Source organism: Nicotiana tabacum, chromosome 4 (assembly GCF_000715075.1).
Source record: "Nicotiana tabacum cultivar K326 chromosome 4, ASM71507v2, whole genome shotgun sequence".
Lineage (NCBI taxonomy): Eukaryota > Viridiplantae > Streptophyta > Magnoliopsida > Solanales > Solanaceae > Nicotiana > Nicotiana tabacum.
The window spans coordinates 48,612,771-48,635,171 of record NC_134083.1 but is presented as its reverse complement, the minus strand read 5'-3'; the positions used below and the strand labels follow the sequence as shown (position 1 = coordinate 48,635,171).

The 22,401-nt window shown below is 40.3% G+C and overlaps 3 protein-coding genes across 3 annotated transcripts; 2 read left to right on the top strand and 1 right to left on the bottom strand.

Moving 5' to 3' along the window:
* Positions 1-23: 23 nt before the first annotated feature.
* Positions 24-786, bottom strand: LOC107795232 (uncharacterized). The gene has a single exon (XM_016617826.2). It carries the CDS (start codon positions 577-579, stop codon positions 220-222), a length of 360 nt encoding a protein of 119 aa, XP_016473312.1. The 5' UTR covers positions 580-786; the 3' UTR covers positions 24-219.
* Positions 787-9,173: 8,387 nt separating this feature from the next.
* On the top strand, positions 9,174-11,240 carry LOC142179905 (uncharacterized). The gene is made up of 3 exons (XM_075250797.1): positions 9,174-10,631; positions 10,680-11,106; positions 11,182-11,240. Exons 1-3 carry the CDS (start codon positions 9,174-9,176, stop codon positions 11,238-11,240), a joined length of 1,944 nt encoding a protein of 647 aa, XP_075106898.1.
* A 6,217-nt stretch (positions 11,241-17,457) lies between these two features.
* On the top strand, positions 17,458-21,380 carry LOC142179904 (uncharacterized). The gene is made up of 3 exons (XM_075250796.1): positions 17,458-18,109; positions 18,698-18,781; positions 21,280-21,380. The coding sequence occupies exons 1-3, from the start codon at positions 17,458-17,460 to the stop codon at positions 21,378-21,380; spliced, it is 837 nt and encodes a 278-aa protein (XP_075106897.1).
* Positions 21,381-22,401: the final 1,021 nt, after the last annotated feature.

Here is a 22,401-nt window from a genome sequence, read left to right as displayed (position 1 = left end):
TTTACTTCTTTTAAAAGGAAGAATTAGCTAATCAATAAGCAAAACAATACTCAAAGTGTTCCATAATACGATTCCATTGTTACAGGGAAATAAAGCCGGGGCCAAACTCTAATGTCAAATTATTAGTAAGCCCCGAGGTAAGCTAACATCATAGGATAATTTGAACCTGAAATAGTGAAATTACAAGGATTGATAGACGATACCCAAAAAGCTAGGGACTCATTTACAGTAACGGTCAGCTTTCTTCTTGACCCGGTCATCAAGGGCATCTTCAACGGACTTGACTTTTGCATTCGGGTCGTACCCGAATTTCCTGGCCTCGATCGGGAACAACTCATCGTATTTCCTACGCTTAGCGGCGTCAATCGTATAAATATCATCGGGAGCAGCATCAGCATCTTGTTCAGTAGCGGCGACGGCGGCGTCACCGGTCAAAGGCTCGTCGGAAACGACGTCGTCGATGGACTTGTTCTTCTTTTTCTTCTTCTTCTTCTTGTCGATTGCTTTGCTGCGGCTAGCTACTGCGCCTCCCTTGAAGGTTAACCGACCTCCTTTCACTTTCTCGTACGGGTCCGACATGGATCTTCCTTTGCTTTCTTCTCTGTTAATTCCTGCTGATTTAATAATTTGACGGGTAATAAGGTTTTGCAATACAAATTGTGAAAAAGGAAGAAAACTATGGTAGGTACATATTGTAAATTTGAGCTGAAATAAGGGTTCATACTTTATGCGGCTTGAAGGCAATAGATACCGGAGGCAAAAGGACTAAAATAGTGGTGCACTTTTTAGTGCTGCAGTTCATATTATTTAATAAAGTGATGCACTTTTACTCTCCGTCAAAAACTTATGTTAGTTGTTCAAGGGAAAGAACCTCACATGCCAACATATGATATTTATTTCCTCAAAAAACAAATACTACTATACTATTAATCCTATCGAGTTACTCTTTAGTTTGAAAAAGTGTACTGTAGCAGTCAGAGGCAGATTTAGAATTTGAAGGTAGCGGGTGCCAATTTTCTTTAATGTATATCTTGTAATAACTAATACAAAATTTGTTAAGAATATTTATTTAGTTTATTGAGTTTATTCGGGTCAACCTAAAAGGTATTTTGTATTTGCAAATATAAAAATTACATCCCAAATATAAAAAAAAACAAACGTAATTAGTATTTTAAATAAGAAATATCGCCTTTATTATAACAATACAAGTAAATCAACATTTTCACTAGGAAATTAAAGCAAATACAGTCTTAATATTGAAATAGCGATATTTTTGTTAGAAGCATTATCAAAAGGCATACACAATACTTTTTTATTAAGATTGTAAAATACAACAATTTCGCAAATAGTAGTACTTATAAAAATAGCAGTATGACTTTGATCTTCATCATATTTAAAAGCGATAATACTGCAATAATTATCATCTATCCAATGACATGTAATTGTCAAATAATCATTTCCATTAACAGCATGACCAATATCAGAAATTAGAGAAACTCTACAAGGAAGATGGTCAAACAAATAACATATGTATGTCTGATATTGTCCATAAAGACTAAAGATATCAGATCTACAAGTACTTCTAGGGATACATTCAAATAAAGGATTATAAATCCTTTGAATATACATAATAAGTGTTACGCGGCGCCTTCCTGAAGTTCCTTGGAAGGGCAACGTAAGGCTAAGCAACCGATGTCAGTGCGGTTACTATGCGCCAACCGAGGTCCTCGCCGTACACTAGACTAGATTGTCAGTGCCGTACGGAAAAACCAATGTCGTGAGTAATTGAGCAGCGAAAAATGAGCAATTGATGATGAAAGCTGATGATTGTATTGATGATGATGAAAGCTATTACAAAATGCAATGCAGTGTCGGGGGGGAGAGACACCAGTACAGAGAATTGTTTGAATGCTTGAATGTTTGAATGCTTTGGTCCCCCTTAATAATGCTTAAAAAAAATAAACCAAAGTTACATGAGTTGACCTAAGAAAGCTGTAGAAGCACACTGAAAATGAATGAAGTAAAACTACTCTATAATTACAATGAAAAGGACTTAGTCTTCTATGGAAGCAAGTCTGATGGCAGCAACTTTATCTTGAGCATCAGGGTCTGCGCGCGCATTGCTGTGGGCGCGCGTTCCACTATTTGGATCTGCCAGCGGCGGGGCGCTGGTGCTTGGCATTGGGTCTGCGCGCGCGGTGCTGATGGCATTCGCCAGCCGCTAGGCACTGGCACTGATTATCGGTGGGGCGACAGAGGCGTATGCTCGCTTGTCACTTGGCGCTGCCGAGACCACGGGGCAGACCGTGGCGCTAGGCGTTGGGAGGCTTGCCGGAACGCCACGGGGCGCGTCCAAGGGGTCATGGGTCGATGATGGAAAGCAGCCCATGACATTCTCCCCCACCTGAGTTGGCGACGTCCTCGGAGCCTTACCTGCCGGATGATGATGATTGGTCAGGCTCTTATTGGCTGGGAGGTCTGTTCCCCTCGGTGTTGTGAGATGTCTTTCTGAATGATCTTCCATGTGTTTCTGAAATGGTTGGAGGCGGCTGACATGGAAGACTGGATGGATTTTCCACCAGGCTGGTGTGTTCAGCTGGTATGTGGATTTCCCGATGCGCCTTTCAATGGAAAAGGGCCCGATGTAGTTTTGCAATAGGCGAGGATCTTGGGTCCTCTTTGCAAACAAGTTCCGCCTCGGGGTTCTTACCATCACTTTGTCCCCTGCTTGATGTTGGGCAAAACGACGGTTTTGTTCGACATACCTCGTTGCCCTCTCCTAGGCTTTGATAAGATAGCTCCGCACTATCTTCAAAGTTTGCTCCCATTCTGTCGAGAAACTAGCAACTCGATGAGATGATGGCATGTTTGGTGTATTCACATTTTGTAGGAGTAGCGGTTGTTGTCCGGTAATAATTTCAAAAGCGTTTTTGTTTATATGGGCGCACTTTTGTGAATTGAAACACAGCTGAGCAGCATCTAGAAGCTTCACCCAATGTGTTTGTGACCCGGTTGCAAATTTGCGGAGATATTCCTCCAGCGTGTCGTTGAACCGGTCTGTTTGATCATATGTTTGCTGATGATGATGGTTTGAGTTGTAACTATTTGGATCTGAGGCAACTGAAGAGTTGGGTCCAAAACTTGCTAGTGAAGCGTGGGTCGCAGTCACTAATGATGTTGCTGGGCATACCCCAATGTTTGACAACATGAGAGAAGAAGAGTCGAGCTGTATCTTCTGCCGATATGTTTTATGGGGATGCGATGAAGGTAGCATACTTGGAAATTTGGTCTACTACCACCATGATGGTTGCATGATTTTCGACCTTGTGTAATCCTTTGATGAAATTCAGGGAAATGCTTTCCCAAGGTCTCTGTGGGACAGGTAGCGGCTCTAAGAGTCCCGCTTGTGCTGAGTGATCCGACTTGTCCTTTGGGAATGCTTGACAAGTCTTCACACAATGAGGGGAGACATGAGCTGTTGGACCCCGATAATGTGATGTCTGTTTGATAATGTTGAGGGCAGCCGGAACCGTGGGTTCAGGTCTATTGGTTCCCTCCTTAAACTGCATGGCCGTGATGTTTCCAGCGGCTATCTTCTTGGATATGCACGGTATGGTGTGAGGTTTGGCCCTGCTGTCTCCCATCATTAGGAGCATGTTGGCATATGGTACCGGGATGGTGTTGGTCTGCCTGAGGAATTCCAATCCCACTATCAGTTCGAAGTCATCGATGATAGCTATGTGTAGGTCGAATATTCCCTTGTATGGGCCAAGCTTGATTGGCACTTCTTTGGCTATTCCACTCACTTGCTGAGATGGAGAGTTGATAGCCTTGACACGACCCTTGCATTTTTGCACTGCTAGACCGAGGCGTTGCACCTGAGTTGAGGCCAGGTAGTTGTGGCTAGCACCCGTGTCTATCAATGCCCGAATAGGTCTGCCGTTTACTTTCATGTCAACGAACATTAAGGTCCTCTTTTGTGATGTGGGAGGCCTCTCGTCCGCCTTTCCTTTCCCTTTCTTGTCGATAGGGAATGCTTTCTTCTTGGGGTTGCCAGCATTGGTTCCCGCCAAGGTATCATGAATGGAGCCAACAAATGCGTTGAAGGCCCCTACTTATTCTTCGCCGACTGAGCCGTCCTGATCTGACTCATCATCGTCAACAGTTTGTTGAGCATTGATTTGTGTGTTGGGGCATTGATTGTTCCAATGTTCCCCACCGCAATGACGACATTCTGATGGGGGCTTTCTCCCCTGATTGTTGTTGACTGATGCAGCAGTGTTGCTGCTTGAGGAAGGAGTCTTAGATTTGGATGCACCTCGATCTCCTCTGTTTCTGTTGGGGCCACCGTTGCTAGGTTGGCTCCCGTTGTATCCCCCTCGGACAGGCGTCTGGGGCCTATCCTTCTGAGTTTCCAACTGATAATCCCCAAGGCACTCTGCAGCTTGAATGGCCTTGGGCAGGGTATCTACCCGTTGTCTTTGCAGCTCCATACGAGCATGAGGTTTCAAACCTTCTATGAATGCGAACAGTTTGTCTTTGTCCCCCATATCCCGTATGTTTAGCATGAGTGCGGAGAATTCACGCACGTAGTCCCGCACCGACCTGGTGTGGCGGAGTTCACGCAACTTTCTCCGTGCATTGTATTCCACGTTTTCGGGGAAGAACTGCAGGCGTATGGCGGCCTTCAGTTCTGCCCATGTCTGGAGAGTATCTTCACCGGCCCTGATGGCTTCGTATTTGACTCGCCACCAGAGTTTTGCATTGCCTTGAAGATACATGGCAGCAGTTGCTACCTTTTTGGATTCTTCCAACTGTCCAACGGCATCGAAGTATTGTTCGATGTCGAAGATGAAGTTTTTCACTTCTTTAGCATCCCGGGCTCCGTTGTATGGCTTGGGCTCCGGAATTTTCAGCTTTTGTGGCATGGGGCCAATGTTCATGGCACCCCTGATGTGGTTTTCGCCTCTTTTGAGCAGGCTTTGAAGGGAAGCATTGACAACATTGAGCTGGCATGTCAAGTTGTCTATGGTTTGCTGCATGACGGTCAGTCTGTCTGCCTCTAGTTCCCGATGGGCTAAATCCTCGGCACGCTCCTGTTGGAGGTCCTCGAATTTGCCATGAATTTTGGTTGCCTCGACGACAGCCGTTTGCCGGTCTTCCTCAGAGTCTTGACTGATATTTGCTATGTCAACTTCGGCCTGCCGCATTCTGCGGTCCAGGTCGTCCAACCTTTGCACTAGGTTGGTTTTTAGATCAGGCAACGTATCCACGATGGGCCGTAATGCATCAACCGTCTCTTCTAGGTTCGTGATGCGATCCCCGTAATTCACCATGGTCAGAAATGGAGATGATGATGGCAATGAGTTCCCTCGTCCGATGTCGAGCCTAGGCTCTGATACCAACTGTTACGCGGCGCCTTCCTGAAGTTCCTTGGAAGGGCGACGTAAGGCTAAGTGTGAACACCTAATTTTTGACCACACCCAAATTCTATACTATCTAGTGTAAATATTTCTTTTAGGTCTAATTTTGATATTTTAAACTTTTATCTTACTCTTAATAGGTTTTATTTGAAAACAAAAATTAAAAAAATTAAAAAAAAATAATACTTCATGTTCATATATATATATATATATATATATATATATATATATATATATATATATATTTTCTTTTAATTAGAATTGTAATAAGTAAGCTATAGAATTTTCTTAGTATCATTTAAAGTACGTGTAAATATTTAGTTTTCCTATATTATAAGAAATGTTGGTTAATCTTCTTATCTTTATAATTTAATTTATCATTTTAAAATTAAAAAAACAAAAAAAAAATCTCTGATTTATTATCTTTAAAAATTAAAAAAAAAAAAAAAAACTCTCTCACGTCTCCTATCCACAACTAACCCCCACGATTCCCTCCTCCCATCCCCATTACCCACTCTCTCACGTATTCCCCCCACATATCCATCCCACACCCCAACTTCCTCACATGATAGAGCACACACTTGCACTCTTTATTTGGAAGAACCCAAAAAAATATAGTCCCGGCAAGTAACGGACACGATCACTTTCTCACAGACACTGTCTTACATAGACTCTATAAAATAACCCTTACACACATTATTTAAGGAGGGGGAGAAATCTAAAAAAAAAAAAAAGAAGGGTGGTAACCAAGGCAAGATTCAAAAGAACAATTTGGTTGAGTTTTGAAGTTCCGGTTATGGTTCTCTGTTGAAGTTCCAGTATCGTTTCTACTGTAGCTGAGTTTTGTATTTTGCTGGATTAATTTTCAAGCAAATTTTCGCCTAAAGGTCTGTTTCTTCAATTAGTTTTAGTTTTTGAATGCTTGGGTTATTTACTCTTCATAACTATGTGTGAATGAAGGTATAATTTTAGTTTATTTTAGTTTAACTGATTCTCTATCTTCTTTGTGTTAGGATTAAAGTTTCTTTCATGTCTTTCTCGTTGATGTTTATCCTTAATTTAAAACAAAGTATCAGCTATTAAGTTTAGTCATTTCTTTAGTTTAGATCTTTGAAATTTGAGTAGATAACATTTCTCTATATGTATAACTTTAAAGATCTTTTGAATTCACTGTCTTACTTAGTTTAACTAGGAATATAAGTCATAAAATTAATTTGTGTAATACCATATCCGTAATTTTCCTCTTTTATTAGTAAAATAAATCTTTTGATGTATAATGGATAGATATGAAGAGAGTAGGACCATATGAGGTTTAGCTTGGACCTAAAATGAAGGTCCGTTAATCTGATTTTTTCTAATATTGAGTAGGTTTTTTTTTTTGAATTTAATTATATTTTACTCTTCTAGTTCTTGCTAAGGTAGCCTAGTAATAATCACAAGAGGCCATATCATGCATTTTGGGCGAATATTTATTTCATTAACATTTTGTTTGTGTAGCGTTAAATGTATTTACTTTAAACGTGAATGTTTGAGCTATATTTGTATCTTTACTTGCTAAATTTTTTTTATAGTTAAGTATGACTTGACGGGGATGTAGATACTTATTGGATTTTTCATCATTATAAGGCCATTAATCACTTAGTTGAATTGGATAATTCAGGCCTCGAAAGTTCAAGTTACCCACGACATTTGGCGGGCAACAAGTTTTAATTGTTAGGACAAATTATGATATAATTGATTTTATAAGTGTTGATAACCTGTAAATCCTTATAGTTAAATCACACATTTTCTCCATAATAATATTCATTCCATAATTTCGGATTTACAATAAATCTCAAATTAGTTTAGAAAAAAAAAACTCTTAAAATAGCTAGAAGAGCTTTACACGCGTTTAATGCGCTAGAATGCTTTAGGCGCACTCTTAATTAATTGAATCATCATGATTATGTATACGTTCGCGTGACATAATTATGATTCCCAAAATTAAAGGCAAAGTATACATTCGCGCAACTTTGACAGAACAATCTTAAAAATAATAAAGTGTTATTAATTGTGTACACGTACGCGTGACATGATTCATGACACACCAAACAAAATGAATACACGTACGCGTGATTCGTTTCAAGATAATTCCATAATTATAAATAATCAAGAAATTAAAAGTGGTTTAAGATGAAAGTGCACAAAGTTCCCTAGAACATAAAATATCCAGAATTGGTTATGCCAAGTATAATTATTAAAAGCGACCGTGCTAAAATCACAGAATCCGGGAGTGCCTCACACCTTCCCCCGGGTTAACAGAATTCCTTACCCGGTCTTCTGTGTTCGCGGACCATAATTCGGAGTCAAAACTTCCTCGATTTGGGATTTAAAAATAAACTGGTAGCTTGGGACACCATAAATTATTTCAAGTGGCGACTCTGATTAAATAATCCCATTTCGAATAATGTCACTTAAATTGAAAAAACTCTCTTCTTCCCTATCCCTAGGGAAAAAGGAGGTGTAACAGCTCTGGCGACTCTACTGGGGAAAAGAACCCAGAACTTTTGGTTCAGGGTTCAGAATTTGAGCTTGTAATGTGATTTATACTTGGCTTTATTGATTGTATGATATTATTGTGTTTGTGGGCCTAATGTGCTAATTGTTGCTTATTTACCGCTTTGATACTATTTGAACTGTATTAAATTTTCTTCTTACGCCTCCCTTCTGAGTCTTCTGAATTTATGGTGCACACGTGCGCGTGGCCCACTTTTCTGTTAGAAGTCATACCAATTAGAACGAGGCTGGGTCAATAACTAGGCCGGGTAGACTTTCGTGCTCTCGGTACGTTACCCCCACCTCGGCTCGAGCTGTCCGCTTGGGTAAGCCAGGTCTAAAACACTCCCCTTAGGATTTAAACCTAGAATAACATAGCCTCATGCCGGATCCCTAGTAGGTACGTTTGTTTGCATCACGTGCATTTGACTTTGGGGACTCAACACAGGGGTTGGGTCCGTCTAGGACAGGTGTACCCGAAATTACAAGACCATCCTGATGCATCTTATGTGTTACTTGTGCATTATGTTTGATTTGGTTTGTGCATGTTGACCGGTTTCTAAAATAAAAATAAAAATATAAAAATATTGAGGGAAAACCAGAAAGAAAAAAATATGAGGGAGAAAATTTACCCGATTTTCGAAAATCTCGAAAATCTCAGTATTTACCCCCCAAAAAAAAAGAAGCCTGAATTTTTCAAAAAAAATGTCATCCTATTCCTGAAATATTTACGAACTACGCGGGTCTGATTCTCACCGGATGTGAGATACGTAGGCAACCTTCATAGGGTTCGGCCCCATTTTTATAAAATAACTAAAAAAAAAAAAGAAATGTGTAGTGTTTTTTTTAATCAAAAAACAAATAAGCAGACCCAACTTCGGTTAATCTCAAATCGTTCCTGTTAGGATAGCCTTAGAACATCTTCAAAATTGTTGAAGGGCTGTTCTCGCAAGAACGGACGTGTCTGTCAATTGGGAATCACTTTTGCCATAATGCCCTTCCCCCGGCCCTAAAGCTATCCTTGAAAGTAAGAAGGGGTCATAGTTGCAAAAATAACCACCCTTTCTTCGGTCACAATTGCAAAAATAGCCCCCATTTTCGTTGATTTTTCTTAAAATTGAGTTATTTACAAAAGATTGTTTGCAAAAAAGAGTGCATTGGTTCTGTCTCTTGAGACTAGTGTCAACCCTAACCTTAACCACCCACAGGTACAAAATGAGCACTGTCCAGAACACACCGTTCACAGTTGTAGACGAGGCTCCACTTCAGCTTCAGATGTGGTGGTATGATTTAGGAGAAGATGGTCAGAAATGGGTCACCAAGCATCTGGGAGCCCTCACAGATATTATAAAAATTAAACCACGGGACGATTTGATTGAGGCACTAGTGACTTTTTGGGACCCTGTTCACAATATTTTTCGCTTCTCCGATTTTGAGCTAACTCCCACTTTAGAAGAGATAGCTGGATATTCCGGGTTTGGCAGGGATTTGAGAAACCAGGAGCTCATATTCCCGAGGGCTCTTTCTGTACACCGATTCTTTGATCTTCTGAACATCAGTAAGCAAATTAGAAAGACCAACGTAGTCAAAGGGTGTTGTTCTTTCTACTTCCTATACTCTAGGTTCGGGCAGCCAAATGGGTTTGAAATGCATGAAAAGGGCCTTAACAACAAGCAGAACAAAGACACATGGCATATTCATCGTCGCTTCGCCTTCATAATGGCGTTTCTGGGAATTATGGTCTTCCCAAACAAGGAGCGAACAATTGATACCCGCATAGCCAGGGTTGTACAGGTCCTCACTACCAAAGAACATCACACTCTTGCCCCGATCATTCTATCAGACATTTATCGGGCGTTAACTTTGTGCAAGTCTGGGGCAGAATTCTTCGAAGGGTGCAATATTTTGTTACAAATGTGGTTGATTGAGCATCTCCGACATCACCCCAAGTTCATGAGCTATGGTCTGAGCAAGGACAATTTCATTGATAGTTACGAAGAAAGAGTAAAAGATTACAACTCTCCAGAAGGGGTGGAAGCCTGGATATCCTACCTAAGATCTTTAAATGCAAGTCAAATTGAGTGGACTTTGGGATGGCTCCCGCTAAGAGAGGTGATACACATGTCTGTCCTAAAAAGTCATTTGCTGTTGTTGGGTTTGAGAAGTGTCCAGCCGTATGCGCCACACAGAGTTCTAAGACAGCTAGGAAGGTACCAAGTAGTACCTAAAGATGAAGATTTGAGTGTGCAAGTTATTGAGCTACACCCCGAAGCCCCACTCCCCGAAGCTTTAATCCAACAAATTTGGAATGGTTGTCGCTACTTGAAAGATGATACTCAGGTGCCAGATCCTGTGAGAGGTGAGGTAGATCCGGGTTATGCTATATGGTTTAGGAAGAGGTCTCGCGTGGATGATGTGCCAAAGCCCAAAAGGCCCACAAAAAGACCACTTGTTCAAGCCTTTGATGATAAAATCCAAGAACGGTTGGCCTGGGGTGAAAGGGAAAAGGGATACAAAACAACTATTCATGCCTTAGAAGAAAGGCTGAGAAACCTCAATTTTGAGAAAGACTTGCAAGAACAAGAGGCCGAAGGGGAAAAGAAGAGTCTGATCCACAAAAATGAAGCCCTTCATGCTCAACTTCAACAGATGAAGAAAGCCTCTGAAGTGCCAGTGAGAAGTTGGAAAGACCAGAGAACCATTGCCAATCTGATGGAAAAGGTGCAAGATTATGATTCCCTCTTGGCAAAGACTGAAAAGGCGTTGGACAAAGCCAAGGAAAAGATCGTACAGCTAAATGAGAAGGCTGAATCAAGTAAGGATCACCAAGTAACAAAATTTGAAGAAGAGAGGGCTCAATTCGAGAGAGAGAAGGCCCATTGGGTACGTTCAGAAGCTCAGCTCCATGCACAGTTGGAAGAAATGAGAAGGTACAATAGAGAATACCAGCATGCAGATTTTGATAGGGAGATGGCTCAGGCGAGACTCGAGCAGGCTAGACTTCGGGCTCAGTTGGAGTCAGCCTTAGATCGTGAGGGCCACATAAGGGAGATAGCCACCACTCGCCAGCAGCAGTTACAAGATCGAGACCAGAATTTCCAGTACTTCAAAGAGCAAGTCCATAATTGGGCTGTTTATACCGCTCAAAGTTATGTGAACTGCCAAGGGATGGATTATGAGAAGTTTTTGGAGCATGCACCTACTTTTGCCCGTCATCTTGCAGCAGAGTTAGAAAGGATGTACCGTACATTAGGGGGTCAACCAGGGCAAGCCCCACCATGAGCAGATGTTCCAGTGTTTAAAAGCAAGAAGATTGGGGAGTTGAATTATAGTCGTAGTTGTTAGAACTTTTTTGATGTAGTAGTTATGTTTTAGTTTGAGTCATTGTTGAATCTTTAAAATCGTTGTCTTTTAGTCTTGTCAGAGTTTGGTAAGTCATTTTCAATGTAATGTCCTTTCTATTATTGTATTATTTCATTTTGTTAAAAAAAAAAATCTACTATTATTGTTTTCCCCTGAACTACGTAATGGTCTGATTCATGCGGCGTCATGATACGTAGGCAATCCTCATCGAATGCGATCATAACCATAATTAATCTAAAAAAATGAAAAAAAAAACTTGTTAAATTCAAGATGAAAATAAACCAATAAATCAATAAGCCGGGATGAAACATAAAACCTTCCAAGATCATTTTAGAAATGAAAATGGCATTAGGTGCATAACATATAATGTGTGATTAATATCTGCAAAATGCCTAACTCTAACATGTTTGTTGTTTGTCATTTTAAAAGATAAAGTAAAACAGAGGTGGTTGGTTTGTGGTTTAAACTGGCGACTCACCCTTACAACACGAGATCAAAAGGAAAAAGTAGAATGGCAAACAACAGTGAGAATGAGTCAGATAATGATGATATCCATGGACAATTGGTTGAACAAGGTTCAGGACTGGTTGAAGAAGTAAGAGTGTTGAAGCAACAATTGGCAGAGATGTACCAAGCATGGGTGAATGGACAAGCACCACCCTCACTATCCATAGGGCCTTCGGATAATCTCCATAATGTGTCAATTGCCACTCAAGTGCCTATCTCCATAACAAGTAACCCATTATACCAACCTGGATTCAGTCCGAGCATTAACCTTCCCACTATCCCCAGTACCTCCATTCCACGTCCTCCAATCGCATCTCTCACAAATGACCCACCTACTATACCCATTGTCCATACTTTCACTGTCCCTCAACCGGCTCTTGCTCAAAAGTCCAATAATGATCCACAATTGAATGCTCATGATGCCCAACATTACTCTCCAGAACTGACTTTAAAGGTTCCAGATTCATACAAGCACACTCCTCATAACGTGTTCCCAATTGAGATCGAAAAGCCCAAAAAGAATATGGAACAAGAGGAAATGACCAGAAAAATGAAGAGCTTGGAACAAACCATGAGAAACATACAGGGTTTGGGGGGCCACAAGAGTGTTTCGTTTAACGATCTATGCATGTTTCCCCATGTTCATTTGCCACCCGGCTTCAAGACCACCAAGTTTGACAAGTATGATGGGCATGGTGATCTCGTTGCCCATTTGAAGAGGTATTGTAACCAACTAAGGGGAGCGGGAGGCAAATAAGAATTGCTCATGGCTTATTTTGGGGAAAGTTTGACAGGAATTGCTTCAGAGTGGTTCATAGATCAAGACATCTCTCACTGGCACGTTTGGAATGACATGGCTCAAGATTTTGTCCAACAGTTTTAGTACAATATTGATATAGTGCCAGACCGCTCCTCTCTCGTCAACATAAAGAAGAAACCAACAGAAAACTTCAAAGAATATGCAATCAAGTGGAGAGAGCAGGCTGCTAGGGTCAAACCACCAATGAAAGAGGCAGAAATGATTGACTATTTTCTCCAAGCTCAGGATCCTGATTACCTCCATTACATGCTTGCCGCCATCGGTAAACCTTTTGCTGAGGCGATTAAGATTGGTGAAATAGTTGAGAATGGCATGAAGTCAGGCAAAATTGTGAGTCAGGCGGCCCTTAAGGCAACCACACAAGCAATTCAAAGCGGGTCAGGCAATTTCGGAAATCGAAAAAAGAAGGAGGAAGGATCCATGATGGCATCTGGGTTCGGAGGAGTTCAAAGAGGAATAACTCCTTCTTACGTGCAATTCCAACAAGGACTATCCAATTCTCTTCAACATTGTTATCCGCCTCAAGGTCCCCGATACTCAGTTCCCCTGCAACAATACACAGTGTTTAATGCTCAGGCTTATGCTAGGCCTCCCAATCACCAACAATGGCGGGCACCGATTCCACAAGGCTCCCGTCAACTCCGGCCGAATTTTCAGGCACCATATAATCCTCGTCCCCAACAAGAATATGTGAGAGAACAGGAGCCAAATAAAGAGTTCACCCCAATTGGAGAATCGTATACAAGCCTATTTCGAAAGTTGATGCAGTTGAAGTTGATTGAACCTATTATGCCGCGCTATGTGAATCCAAATTCAAAAGGTTTTGACTCAAATGCAAAATGTGAGTATCACTCTAACACCCAAGGGCATAGTACTGAAAACTGTTGGACATTAAAGAAAGCCATTGAAAATTTGATTGAAGCAAAGGCAATTGTGGTAACAAACAATGAGGATACTCCTAATATCACAAACAATTCGCTCCCAACTCATGATAATACATATTTTATTGGGATGATTTGTGATGATCGGGATTATAAGCAGTCTGGCAAGACAGAGATGGTTGTTAGAACCATAGGGTCAGAACCAAAAGTGATAGTGAGCCCGCCGCAATTGGCACCATTGATGGTGAAAGGTGCGAATTCTAGTTTGAACTTGGCATGTTCTAAAAAAATGATTCTCTATGTTCCTGGAAGCACAAAAAAGGTTGAGGTTCAATTGGGTGGGCCAAAACTTTACATCCCCGGGGGCATTCAAAAGATCATTCCGAATAATGGTTTGAGGAATATAACAAAGCCAGTCGTGATCCGACCTGTTGCCCAACTCATAGTGACAAACACAAAAGCTATTCCCTGGAATTATAACAAGACTGTCATGACATACAAAGGAAAAGAGATAGTTGAAGAAACAGGTGAAATAGGGGGCTTGACCCGCTCTGGAAGGTGTTATTCACCAGAGGAATTGAGAAAAGCTAAGCAAGCCAGAGAAGGTCATTTGCCAGTGAAAGAACCCGTTGCAGAAAAAGAAGCGGAGGAATTCCTTAAGAAGATGAAATTGCAAGACTACTCAATTATTGACCAACTAAGGAAAACTCCTGCTCAGATATCTTTGTTATCTCTGCTTTTGCATTCAGAAGAGCATCATCGTGTGTTGATCAAAACTTTGAACGAGGCATATGTCTCAGAAAAGACAACGGTGAATCAGCTAGAAAAAATGGCTGAAAGATTCTTTGAAGTAAATAGAATTACTTTCAGCGATGATGATTTGCCTGAGGAAGGGGCTGGCCACAATAGAGCTTTGCATCTTATGGTCAAATGTGAAGGGCACTACGTAAAAGGAGTCATGATTGACGGAGGCTCAAGTATAGATGTGTGTCCTCTTTCTACTCTACAACAGCTGAACATCGATACTAACAGAATTCGAACCAGTAATGTCAGCATCAGAGCTTTTGATGGTTCAAAAAGAGACACTATTGGGGAAATCGAACTCACCATGACAATCGGCCCGGTTGATTTTAACATTGTCTTTCAAGTGTTAGATATGGAAACTTCCTATAATTTTCTTTTGGGAAGGCCGTGGATCCATATGGCCAGAGCTGTACCATCCACCCTACATCAAATGGTCAAATTCGAGTGTGACGGGCAAGAAATTATTGTTCATGGGGAGGACGACTCATCCGTCTATAAAGACCCGTCCATTCCATATATCGAGGCCAAGGAAGGATGTGAATCTATCATATATCAAGCATTTGAGCTGATTGAGGTGGACCAAGTGGAAGAAGGAAAACCAATTCTGCATCCTTGTCTTTCAGCCACATCTATGATGGTAGCTTCGCTGATGTTGAGGAACGGCTATGAACCAGGAAAAGGATTGGGATCCTCTCTACAAGGAATTGTGAACCCCATTGCTCCATTTTCGAAGAAAAATACCTTTGGCTTGGGCTTTAAACCAACATCAGCTGACATAGACAGAGCCAAGGCCCGCAAAAAAATGGTTGGAATCTGTCCAAACCAATCCCTCACATTGCCTACTCTTTTGTCAAGCCACAATTTGAAGAAGTCCAAAATCCTTCTACTCAGGATGACATTGACGGAGTTTGCCAGGGTCGCAAGGAGATGTTCTATGAGATCAATATGGTTCAAGTTGGGGAGGGCCCTAGCCGTGCAAGTGTTCAACTGATTGGTCCAGATACTTCACTCAGCAACTGGGAAGCAACTCCTCTTCCCATCAGGAAGGAGTCTGGGTAGCCTGTTTTGTTATTTTTTTCTGTATTTGGAATTTTAAGGGTTGTAATCCAGATATTTTAGTTTAATTACTTTGCTGTGATGTTAACCCTTCTATCCTTTCAAATTCAATGAAATGAAGTTCCATTTTCGTAGTAAAATTCTATCTTTTTATTTCCCTAATTTTTGTTAATTTCTTATCATTTTCAGTTTCGATAATGCTGGCTTTAAATACATGACATGCACGCGGAATTCATGCCCAGATCTTAAAAAGCTGTTTAATCTCAAAATAATGAATCAAGAAGTTGAGTATGACGAAGATGAGTCTTTTAGAGAAATAAAAAGGGAATTGGATCAATTTGAGAATAAGCCTAAGCCTAACTTAAATGAAACTGAGGCAATTATCCTGGGAAGTCCTGAAGAAACTAGAGAAACAAAAATAAGCATTCATACTGAACAAAAGACGAGAGATGCCATAATTCAAGTTTTGTTTGAGTACAGAGATGTATTTGCTTGGTCGTATGATGACATGCCGGGTTTGAGTGCCGATTTAGTGGTCCATAAGCTTCCCGCATATCCTAATTTTCCACCAATCCAGCAAAAACAAAGGAAGTTTAAGACAGATATGAGTGATAAGATTAAAGAAGAAATCACGAAGCAACTAAGTGCAAATGTGATTAGGGTCGTCCGATACACTACATGGTTAGCAAATGTTGTGCCAGTGCCAAAGAAGGATGGGAAAATCAGAGTTTGTATTGACTATAGGGATTTAAACAAAGCAAGTCCAAAGGACAACTTTCCCTTACCCAACATTCATATCCTTGTTGATAATTGTGCTAAACATGAGATCCAATCTTTTGTGGATTGTTATGCCGGATATCACCAAATTCTGATGGATGAAGAAGATGCAAAAAAGACCGCCTTCACAACTCCATGGGGAACTTATTGTTATAGGGTCATGCCATTCGGTTTGAAGAATGCAGGGGCAACTTACATGAGAGCCATGACTACCATGTTCCATGACATGATGCACAAAAAGATTGAAGTGTATGTTGATGATGTGATCATTAAGTCGAGAACACAAGCTGACCATGTGCAAGACTTGAAAAAGTTCTTTGAAAGTCTACGAAGGTACAATCTCAAACTCAATCCAGCCAAATGTGCATTTGGAGTTCCTTCTGGGAAGCTTTTGGGTTTTATAGTTAGTCGAAGAGGCATTGAGTTAGATCCCTCCAAGATAAAGACCATTTGAGAGCTGCCTCCCCCGAAGAACAAAACAGAAGTCATGAGTTTACTCGGGAGGTTGAATTACATCAGCAGGTTCATCGCGCAGCTTACAACCACATGTGAGCCTATTTTTAAGTTGTTGAAAAAGAACGCCGCTATCAAGTGGACAGATGAGTGCCAAGAAGCTTTTGATAAGATCAAGGAATATTTGTCAAATCCCCCTGTTTTGGTCCCGTCAGAACCTGGTAGGCCTCTGTTTTTATATCTGTCAGTAATGGATAGTTCCTTTGGTTGTGTTCTGGGTCAGCATGATGTCACGGGAAAAAGAGAACAAGCAATATATTATTTGAGCAAAACGTTCACCACTTATGAGGCCAAATACACTCTTTTGGAAAGAATATGTTGCGCCTTAACCTGGGTCGCCTAGAAGTTTAGGCATTATCTTTTGGCCTATACAACTTACCTCATATCCCGAATGGATCCCCTGAAGTACATCTTTCAGAAGCCGATGCCAACTGGCAAATTAGCAAAATGGCAAATCTTGCTCACAGAGTTTGATATTGTTTATGTCACTCACACTGCCATGAAGGCACAAGCTTTGGCTGATCATCTAGTAGAAAACCCGGTTGATGATAAGTATGAGTCTTTGAACACATATTTCCCAGATGAAGAGGTTAATTTAGTTGAAGAAGTAGTCCAAGATGACAGTCAAATTTGGAAACTATACTTTGATGGGGCTATCAACATCAAAGGCTTAGGGATTGGGACAATTTTGGTATCACCTACTGGGCAACATTACCCTGCTACGGCGCGACTTTGTTTTTTCTGTACAAACAACACAGCAGAAAATGAAGCTTGCATCATGGGTCTGAACATGGCAATAAATCTAAATATGCATGAACTGTTGGTGATGGGAGATTCAGATTTGCTTATTCGGCAGGCTCAAGGTGATTGGGAGACTCGAGACATCAAGCTCATTCCATATAGACAATGTGTGGAGGATCTTAGCAAAAGGTTCAAGTCCATCGAATTCAGGTACATTCCCAGGTTTCACAATGAATTAGCTGATGCCTTGGCCACCCTGGCCTCAATGCTTCCATATCCGGGTAATACTCACATTGACCCATTAGAAATTCAAATTCGGGATCAACATGGTTATTGCAATACAATTGAAGCAGAACCAGATGGTGAACCATGGTATCGTGATATTAAACAGTTTCTGAAAACAAGAGAATATCCGGAACATGCTAATAGGGATCAAAAGAGAACTGTTAGGCGACTCTCTAATGGTTTCTTTTTGAGTGGGGAAATCCTATATAAAAGAACTCCGGATTTGAATTTGTTGAGATGTGTGGATGCCAAAGAAGCTGAAATAATTATGAATGAGGTGCATTCGAGAGTTTGTGGCCCGCACATGAATGGATATGTTCTAGCAAAGAAAATCCTTCGGGCAGGATATTATTGGCTTACTATGGAACGAGATTGCTTTCGTTTTGTTCGCAAGTGCCACCAGTGTCAGATTTACAGTGATTTGATTCACTCGCCTCCTTCAGAGTTGTATCCTATGTCGGTTCCTTGGCCTTTTGTTGCTTGGGGAATGGACGTCATTGGCCCAATCGAGCCAAAAGCTTCAAATGGGCACAGATTCATCTTGGTTGCAATTGATTACTTCACCAAATGGGTGGAAGCTATTACATTGAAAGCAGTTACCAAGAAAGCAGTAGTAGACTTTGTTCACTCCAACATTATCTGTCGTTTCGGTATTCCAAAAATCATTATTATAGATAATGCTGCTAATTTGAATAGTCATCTGATGAAGGAGGTATGTGAACAATTTAAAATTGAGCATCGCAATTCTACTCCTTACCGTCCCAAAGCTAATGGAGTTGTTGAAGCTGCGAATAAGAACATCAAGAAGATTCTTAGGAAGATGATCCAAGGGTCTAGACAATGGCACAAGAAACTGCCTTTTGCTCTTTTGGGATACCGGACAACTGTCCGTACATCAGTTGGCGCAACGCCCTACTTATTGGTTTATGGAACTGAAGCGGTCATACCTGCTGAAATTGAGATTCCCTCTCTACGAATCATTGTTGAAGCAGGGATTGAGGACATTGAATGGGTGAAGTCCCGATTGGAACAGTTGAATTTGATTGATGAAAAGCGTTTGGCGGCAGTTGGTTTTGGTCAGTTATACCAACAAAGAATGGCACGCGCTTACAATAAGAAAGTGCGCCCAAGACAATTCGAGGTAGGACAACTTGTTTTGAAACGTATCTTTCCGCACCAGGAAGAAGCAAAAGGAAAGTTCGCCCCAAATTGGCAAGGTCCTTACCTCGTCAAGAAAGTATTGTCAAAAGGAGCTCTACACTTGGTAGATATAGAAGGAAAGGTGACTGATATATCCGTCAACGCAGATGCGGTCAAGAGATACTATGTATGACATGGCTATGTTGGGGCATTCTTATATTTAGCATTCTCAGGTTGGGATGACGAAAGGCTATCATTCTCGCTACCGAAACACTGGTCAACCCTAGTTATCCCTTTGAAGCCTTGTTTATATTTCTTTGTTTTCCCCTCTTTTGGAACCAATGTACTAAAAAAAAAAAGAAAGAAAAGAAAACTCAAAAAAAAAAAACCATCAAAACAAGTTCATGTTATTTGAACTACGTTCGACCTGATTCCGAAAGGATACGTAGGCAGCCTCACTCTGGGGTTCGGTCACACCAAAATAAAAATCCATATTTTTCCAGTATTTAAAGAAACTGGGGCATGATTTTATTTTATTTTCGATGGTTGTTCCATCAAAATGGTTTCAAAAGTTGTAATTCAGTTGAATAGTTCTTTTTACCTTTCCCTGCTAAGACCTTCTGATCAACTTTCGAGAATGCTAAGTCAGTATACTACGGGTAATGCTTCAGCCATTGAAGAGAGAAAAAATAAATGAGAGAGTCTTATTAGTGAAAACCTTCACGGGCACTATAAGGCAATTGTGAGTTGAGAGAAAGGCAAATGAGAGAGGTCAATTGGTGAAAACCCACAAAGGGCATCATTGATCGATTTAAGGCTTCGTACATCCCGACACAAGCATGGTCAAGGCAAAGAACTTAGTTTCAAAGTTAAGTTTACAATAGATTTTGAGAATTAGACGGTTCAAACGGATCAGGCATCCAGTCCAAAGTGCATGTCATGTTCATTGAAGTCAGCATATTCCTCCAGATAAGTCCTTTCTTATTTTATTTTATTTTATTTTATTTTATTTTTTATTATTTTTTATTTTTATTTTTTTTTCTTTTTTTCCTAAAAGGGACACTTCTTGATTAAATCATAATACCTGTTAGTTCACCTTCTTGTTTTCGTTCGCATTACCTTTTTGAGTCCCTTTCAGTCTAATTTTGTCAAAGCAAAGCAAAGAAAAGGCCGCAAAACTGGTTACAGTTTTCCCGTTATATAAAGCAAAGATTGCTGGGCATAAACCGTATGGGCAAAGGCATAAAGCCATCTGTGATTTTTCCTGACGAACAAAAGGCTTGAAGGAATGAACAATGCTTCAAGGTTCAACAAAAGTTACTCAGTTAAAAGTTGTTTTGGGAGCAAGGTTGTTTGCATCATAAACACAAGTGGTGATAGGCGCAAAATAGTCTGGTTTTGATGTTGAGAAAGAAGATCTCCAGAAAGTAAAGACAGAATCTCCCGGCGATTTGTACGACCATCGACAGAGTCAACATTTCTAACAAGTGTAATGGACTCGAGGTCAAGTCACCCAAGAAATCAAGGCCACAAACTGACCACCATTTTAAAACTAACGAATCTTTCTTTGTTCAGAACAGGAACATAACAATTTTAGGAAACAGTTCGTGAAAAGACAAACACCACCAAGTGAAGTTCTCAAATACTTGATTTCCTTCCAATATACATGTAATCATGTTATTTTTAGTTTCATCATAGGGAATCAATACCCTATCTTTACCTCAGGGTACTACATCCCCTGGTTGCATTTCTTATTGCTAACATAGGGTACGACATTCCCTAGTAGCATCTCAGAGAGCCACATGCCTCATCGTTTTGCCAACATAGGGTACGACATTCCCTAGTAGCATCCCAGAGTGCCACGAGCCTCATTTTTATTGCCAACATAGGGTACGACATTCCCTAGTAGCATCTCAGAGAGCCAAGAGCCTCATCTTATTGCCAAACACAGGGTACTACATCCCCTGGTTACATTTTAGTGCCAACATAGGGTACAACATTCCCTAGTAGCATCTTAGAGTGCCAAGAGCCTCACCTTATTGCCAACACAGGGTACTACATCCCCTGGTTGCATTTCTTGTTGCAAACATAGGGTACGACATTCCCTAGTAGCATCTCAGAGAGCCAAGAGCCTCACCTTATTGCCAATACAGGGCACTACATCCCCTGGCTGCCTTACTTTCTGCCAACATAGGGTACGACATTCCCTAGTAGCATCTTAGAGCCACGAGCCTCATCTTATTGTCAACATAGGGTACTACATCCCCTGGTTGCCTTCCTTCTTATTAACATAGGGTACGACATCTTTTTTTCAATTCTTTATTCTGCAATAGCAAATATAGTTTAATGAATTTTCAATAACTCACAAAAATTTCCTAGAGCAAACTGGAGCAGAAAAGTTTTGTTCGTTTTGTTTGTTTCTGATGGCTTGCAGGTTTTTCTGCAAAGTATGGATTGGATGTGCAAGAAAAGACTCCATCTCTCGCCAGAGAAAGTGGAACGTTTGATCTCAATACCATCCGCAACCAGCTTTGACATAATGCATGCAGAGACATAGGATCTCAAGATCCATCTTCTCATCATCTGATCAAGAATCAAGCCTCGGAGAATATTTCATAATTTGTTACATCGAGAGCATCAAGTTTCAGTCTAAAGTCAATGAGGGAAGCAAGTCAAGAATCAAGACAAGACTCCAGATGACATTTAGATAGAAATTTTGTAACTCTTAGATTTCAAGAGTATGTAATTTTCTTTTCATTTTGATGTAATAGTAGGAACCGCGGATCTGAACCTCGACGGAACTTCACTCGACTCTCCCTCTAAGCATACTCCATCACTCTTCTTTCACTTGAACTATACGTGACCTGATTTTCTTATAACCCGGGATATGTAGGCTGCCTAAAACTAAGGCTCGGTCACATACCTTTCTTTTATCTTATTTTTTATTTTAAATAATAGTGAGGTCAAAAATCAGTCACATTGTTCATTTTTCTTTGCTTGAAAACACTTCATGTTTTCAAGCAAAGAGGGGCATGCTGTGAACACCTAATTTTTTACCACACCCAAATTCTATACTATCTAGTGTAAATATTTTTTTTAGGTCTAATTTTGATATTTTAAACTTTTATCTTACTCTTAATAGGTTTTATTTGAAAAAAAAATTAAAAATATATATTCACTTCATGTTCATATATATATATATATATATATATATATATATATATATATATATATATATATATATATATGTTTTCTTTTTAATTAGAATTGTAATAAGTAAGCTATAGAATTTTCTTAGTATCATTTAAAGTACGTGTAAATATTTAGTTTTCCTATATTATAAGAAATGTTGGTTAATCTTCTTATCTTTATAATTTAATTTATCATTTTAAAATAAAAAAAATAAAAAAAAAATCTCTGATTTATTATCTTTTAAATTAAAAAAAAAAAAAAACTCTCTCACGTCTCCTATCCACAACTAACCCCCACGATTCCCTCCTCCCAGCCCCATTAACCACTCTCTCACGTATTCCCCCCACATATCCATCCCACATCC